The 6,967-nt window shown below is 30.7% G+C and overlaps 1 protein-coding gene across 2 annotated transcripts in view; it reads left to right on the forward strand.

Annotated features, from left to right (window-relative positions):
• Positions 1–6,217, forward strand: part of LOC108722526 (Pre-mRNA-splicing factor SYF1 fand) — a 27,325-nt gene extending 21,108 nt beyond the window's left edge. For both annotated transcript variants that reach the window (XM_018447687.1, XM_018447686.1), the window contains 6 exons: positions 184–346; positions 423–532; positions 743–946; positions 1,019–1,244; positions 1,352–1,498; positions 5,574–6,217. In XM_018447687.1, the coding sequence (XP_018303189.1) occupies positions 184–346; positions 423–532; positions 743–946; positions 1,019–1,244; positions 1,352–1,498; positions 5,574–5,650 (927 nt within the window). In that variant the 3' untranslated portion in view covers positions 5,651–6,217. The remainder of the gene's footprint in view (positions 1–183; positions 347–422; positions 533–742; positions 947–1,018; positions 1,245–1,351; positions 1,499–5,573) is intronic.
• The last annotated feature ends 750 nt before the right edge of the window (positions 6,218–6,967 follow it).

Below are 6,967 nucleotides of genomic sequence, written 5' to 3' on the forward strand. Positions count from 1 at the left end.
TTTTGCACTAAAAATTTGTTTTTACGTAAAAATGAAAATAAGAGGTACAATCTTGTTCTCACAGAGTTCTGCATACACACAAACACATGCACGCATGCATGCACACACCTGGTAATTTAAGAGCATCTTGTAATATCTATTTTATATATATATATATATATGTATGTGTGTGTATGTGTGTAGGCATATGAAAAAGGTATTGCACTATTTAAGTGGCCTAATGTTTATGACATTTGGAATACGTACCTCACAAAATTTTTAAAACGTTACGGTGGTACAAAATTGGAACGTACAAGAGATCTGTTTGAGCAATGTTTAGAATATTGTCCACCAAAATATGCCAAAGGTATAAAACTTTTACATATTATCTTATTAGTTTACCATTATGTAATAAGATAATAAATAATCTCTGTTTATTACAGCCTTGTATTTGTTGTACGCAAAGTTAGAAGAAGAACATGGTTTAGCAAGACATGCCATGTCTGTATATGAACGTGCAACGAATGCTGTCCTCCCGGAAGAAAGATTCGACGTAATGTCATTTTATCGATATATTTTTTTTCTTGCTATTAACAGCTTTATAATATGAACGCAAAGAAATTTATATTTGTTATATACTTGTATATGTATATATTTTTTCAATTAAAATGTGAAATGTTTTTCAATCTAAAAAACTTCATAATATTATTAAGGAATCTAGATATTAATTATAGAATTGAAAAATTAATTTCTTAATTCGTAGATGTTTAATATATATATAAAGAAAGCTGCGGATATATATGGTGTACCAAAAACTCGGCAAATATACGAAAAAGCTATAGAAGTCTTGAATGATGACAACACAAGAGAAATATGTTTACGATTTGCAGAAATGGAAACCAAATTAGGAGAAGTAGACAGAGCGAGAGCGATATATGCACATTGTAGCCAAATATGTGATCCAAGGGTATGATATTATGTTCATAATACATTTGAGTAATGTTATTCATTTTGAACGCATTAAATTGAAACAATGTAGGTCACGTCCAATTTTTGGCAAATTTGGAAAGAATTTGAAGTCAGACATGGAAATGAGGATACAATGCGTGAAATGCTTCGAATCAAACGTAGCGTGCAAGCTATGTATAATACTCAAGTAAACATGATGTCTGCACAAATGTTGAATAACGCATCCAATCAAATATCAGATGTTACGTCGTTGGATGCTATGCGTTTATTAGATAGTAAAATTACAGCAAGTGCAGGTAATAGAGATTTTATACATGCATGCGCATGTGCGCGCGCACACACACGCATACTCATCCCTTTTCGTTTCTTTATTTTACAAATTTTAAATACTCTTGAATTGCAGACAATGCTGCTGATGTCAAAGGAGTTATCAAATTTGTACGTGGTGTAACAGAAAAAGATGGAAAACCAGAATCTCACGTGAATAATCCAGATGAGATTGATATTGACATAGATGACGAAAATGATAATGATGTAGAAATAGAAGAAGGTACTACTACAATATATTTACAAGTAGCTTCAAAATTAAATTGTCTTATATATAAGTATATACAAGCACACTATCTTTGTTTTTCTCAACGTCGTTTGAATTAAAAATCTATGCTCTCACTTTATTGTATTTTTACAAATTTTTCTTAGATAAAACAATTGTTTGCTGCAACTTTTTATTTATATTAGATATTCTTATAATCAAGATAGTCGCGATGTGAACCTAATTAATAATCTGTTTAAATTTAATTTTAAAGAAAAAGTAAAACTGTGTTATTTTCGTAATTTATTCGTTTGTACATTTAAAACTTAATTACACTGGTCGACAAAAATTCAATCTTTTTTTGTCTCAAAGTAAACAAAGTTGTTTCTAATAATTTCGATGTGCTTATTACGAATGTGGTTTCGAAAATGTCGTATCAGGTCAAGTTTTTGAGATATTCTAACTTAATGGTGTGTAAAAAAGGGGTATTTTGTCATTTTCAACGACCTATAAAAATGTCTAACAATTTTTTTTAGCATCTAGACGGATGTATTAAAATATTATTCTTATACCCTTATGTGCATTTTATTCCTCGAAAATAACTTATGTGTAAAATAGTCTATCGGAAGCAGGGGTCATTCGGAACTATAGCATTGTTCGTTTTGTCTCTCGGAAACTGCTCATTCATCGTTTAAATGAATATCGGACGTCGTATGACGGATATCGTACGTAGTATGAATCCTACATTTCAAACGCTAGGTTTCGTTCGGAGCGACCCCGAGCAGCTCCCGAAAAACAAAACGAACAATGCTTATATATCCTTTACCCTTTCCAACGCAATTCGATTGCTATAATCTAAATTCTAACTTTTTTCGCTGAGATAAAGCAAATTAAATTTTGTTTTTTAATGCGAGAGGGTATATCTATGTGTAAAAGATTCCTAAATATTTTGAAGAGTTTATTGAGTTTGAAAAAAGGAAGATTCATTTAAAGATTATGCATAAAAAATTTGTTTATTACGATTCTATCAAACCTTTAAAATTTAGAAAACAATTATCTAAGATTCTTTCCATAAACTTATCAATTAATCCAAAAAAGTTGACCTATAAAATGTCGGATCATAGCAATCGAATATACAAGGAATAACATTATTGGAAAAGGAATAACATTTTAAATGTGACATTTGCCTGAATGCTGAAAATAAGATGTTCAGACATTATGTAAGTTATTGAAAATGGCCAAATAACTCATTTTTTAAAGGTTAGATTATCTTAAAAACTTGATATGATGAATGCATTTCACTCCACGTTTCACGCAACACTCACGAGTATCATTTCATCCTTATCCTTTTCAAATATTGAATAAAATGAAATGATGTTCGCGAGTATTGCGAACGTTAAGAGAAACGCGCCCGACACGACATTTTCGGGGCCACATTCGTAATCAGCGTATAAAAATCTATCGGAAACAATTAACTTCGTTTACTTTAAGGGGATGCTGGTGACCAAATTATCGACATTATAGTCGTATAAAAATCTTCGAATTGATTGAACGGAATCAAAAATTCTTTTACAGAATTAAAGTAGACGCAAAGTTAGGAGGTGGTGCAGTGGATTTTAAAGCTAAAATCGAAAAAAGTTAAAGACTTGTTTTAATATAAGGTCCTCTGCATCACCTGTTAATGTTGTGTCTACTTTGATCCTGTAAAAGGATTTTTGATTCCATTCAATTAATTCGAATATTTTATATGACTGTAATGTGTCGATAATTTAGTCACTCCAGCATTCCCAGAGGATCTTAAAGCCGTTTGTATTACCGATTCAGTAGGACTTACACACATAAGATTTACATATCATTGATACATCACTACACACCACTACATCAATATTGCACGCACACATATGTACAAATTTTCTAACTAATCTTTCGTGATTGTTCATGTAATCTCTAGTCACAAAACCAAGATTGTTTTATATGTACGAAGTATAAAACTCGTATATAAAGCAAAAACATTATTACGAGTCGACGTTATAAACAGTAAAAGTCGGTAACAAAACTGTTATTTTCCACCTTTTTTTCGTTTTTGGCATAAAGATAACCGGGTTGAACTACATTATATTGTTTATACTTTAATTATAGAGAAGGATTTTTTAATCTATAAAGGCAGTTAGAAAAATACTTGTTTGAAAAAATTGATAAAAAATTCTCACTTTAGGTCTGTATTACCGATTAATCATAATTTTTGTATAACAATTACTCTTCCTTTTTCACACATTCTCTCTCTCGAAAATCCTTTTCCAGGATTAAAGTATACGCATTAATACGTGTCTGTGAAGTGGAGTTTATGCCGAGAACGACAAACAATTTTTCTTAAGATTTCAATTTTGAAAATTTTTGTCGTTCTCAGAATAAATTCCAGATATATATTAATGTGTATACTTTAATCCTGGAAAAAGATTTTCAAATCTGTAAAAGAGGAAAAAAATATCTCCTTGCAAAGCACGTAATTCCGTTTTAGAAGAAATATTTTTTTCTACGCTTTGAATCTTAATTCCACAAACTCAGTATTGTTCGTTCAAATAATCTGAATCCCGCTTCACACTTATTTTCAATCTACAAGCTGCAAAACTTTTATATCAAGCAAATTAACCTCAGATGACAGTTGTATGTGTTGTGTGTTAGAAAAAGTGAATTTTTTAATTTTGTTCGACTTTCTCGTGAAATCGTATTTTCTGGGATTTCTTTTTATGCGTTCTTTAATTCTGTAAAAAAGGATTTTGCAATCCGATGAAGTCAATTCGGAGATTTCTCCTAAGACGTAATCATGGTAAAACAGAACGACTTTAGACTCTGTTTTATCAATTTTTTCAAACAAGTATTTTTCTGACTGCCTTTACAAATTAAAAAATCCTCTATAATTAAAGTATAAACGATAATATAGTCCAAATCGGTCATCTTTATGGCAAAAACGAAAAAAAGATGGAAAATTAGTTTTGTTACCAACTTTTAACATTCAATTTGTAATAATGTTTGCTTTATATAAGAGTTTTATACTTCGTACATATAAAACAATCTTGAATTTGGACTAAAGATTACATGAACAATCAATATTGAGTACTTAAAATTAGGTTTAGATACTTAATACGAAAGATTAGTTAGTTAGAAAATTTGTACGTATGTGTGAGTGCGATAATGATGTAGTAGTATATAAAGATATGTCAATGTGTCGCATTTTATCAGTAAAACAGCAATTTCATCGGATTTCAGGCTTCACTTTAGGATCCCCTTAATATGTGTCTGTGAGGTGGAGTCCTTGCTGAGAACGATAAAAAATTTAGAAATTGAGATCTTTACCATTTCTTAATCCAATACGACGCTCTAAAACTGTCACGTCATAACAATTTTTATATAAAAAAAGTGCATTTTTTCTCATTTTGTCGACTATAATTAGTTATAACATTTATATACAATTTTTTATAAACATACAACTTTACAAATATTTTCTAGAGATGTAAATATGGAGTTCTTGGAATTGAACTTAGACATCTAATGCTCAATTTCTTCACTTCTAGATAACTTTATCCAAGAGATAACTTCCAGAATACAATGAAGATATCTCCTAGATAAGGTTATACGCAATTTATCTGGAAGTGGACATAATTAAAACATTATTGTTATATGAAAATTTATGTATACTTATGTGTGGCATGCATGAGTGAGATATTTATTGATATAGTGATGTGTCAATGACACGTAAATCGTCTATGTGTGAGTGCTATTTACAATATGACTAATCGTCTTTAGGATCCCTTAAGACTAAATTGGTTAGTGTTGTCTATCGATTATGGCTGCGTTCCGATATTCACTGCCAGTACCGAAAGTCTACTGTATACCACGTACACTATAGATTTCCAGCACTAGTGAATATAGGAATATAGTCTATAACATTTTTTAAAAATAATGTTAGTATATCAATATTTTTATGAAATTAGTTCCAAACTAATCTAATTTTATTAAAATTTGGAGATATAAAAAATATATACTATAAACTGAGATACATCTTTTTATTAATATATTCTATTAATTTTTTCAGATATACCAATTGAGAAACAGACTATACCATCACAAGTATTTGGTAGTTTAAAAGCAATCCAAACTGAAGAAGATTGATATTTTAATAAGATAGCATTGTGGTTGAATAATATCTATAAGCAGCAACTATATTATTATACTATACAGTGTTTTTTAAATAGTGATTACTAATCATATAGCGCTATTCCTGATTAAAGATTGAGTTACAAAGTCCTCTATCATTTTGCAATTTTTGCAATGATTGACAAAATATTAATTTCTAAAGATTGCTGAATAAGCGATTGCCGAATCGCATAATGCTATTCCTGATAAAAAATTATTTAGAATATAGGTTCTCTCTTCCTAGAATCTTAATAAAAATGTACTCATTCGCCGCATTTTTTTGCCAGATTCTTTTGTTTTGAGTGAAAACGTGTCGAATGAGTACATTTTTATTAAGATTCTAGGAGGGGGAGGGACCCGTATTCTAAATAATTACCAAAATTGACTTCTTCTTTTGATTTCTGCTTTATTGGTTTTCCGGCTCAAACATAGAGTCACAGTACCATGCAAAATAATAGATCCTAAGATCCTTTTGATAGCCTCCTCGGGGAGCAGAGGCCTCTCAGTTTTATTATAACCTTATTCTGGATAGTAACCCAAATTGAATTGAAAGTCTTCTACCATTTTGCAACTTTCGTAATAGTTAATGGTTGGACAGCCGGATATGCGCTTTGGATTCGGTAATCTTTAGAAATTAATATTTCGTCAATCATTGCGAAAATGCCAAATTACAGAGGACGTTTCGACTCAATTTTTAATCAGGAATAACGCTACATGTTCGCTATTTAAGAAACACTAGTGTTCGCTATTTAAAAAATACTCTGTGTTTATTAAATAGTAAACAGCAACTGCAATTAACATAATTATAATCTTGTCATAGACTATTATTATGGTTGTAAAATACATTTTTCCATTCTTCTCTGATGTATTTATAGAATATTATACAAAATTTATCAATTTTTAAATATTCATAAATAAAACAAAACTATAATTATATATATTAGAGCCGCATTTTAATATACACATACAGGGTGTCCTAGAATGACTGTCAAATACGAGGTATATTCGGAAAATAAGGTTACAAAGTGTCTGTGCTCAGAGGGAAATTTTTCGTTTTAAAGTTGGCACACCTACTTGGATCGGAGGTCCCAGTGAAGAGAACAAGCGGTGGAGGGGATCAGTAGTTTGACTGGTTGCGTTATGCCTAATTCACACTGGACGCAGCAAGCGTCAAGCAGCGGAGCAGCAACCAATCAGCGAGGCGATATAATGGCTGCGTTCAGCAGAACGTTTGTTTTGCAACTGTTGGAAGTTTCCTTCGCGTTAATTGGATCATACTTTTAGATCTAGAAG

This window comes from Mycetomoellerius zeteki, unplaced genomic scaffold, assembly GCF_001594055.1.
Source record: "Mycetomoellerius zeteki isolate Tzet28-1 unplaced genomic scaffold, Tzet1.0 scaffold206, whole genome shotgun sequence".
NCBI lineage: Eukaryota > Metazoa > Arthropoda > Insecta > Hymenoptera > Formicidae > Mycetomoellerius > Mycetomoellerius zeteki.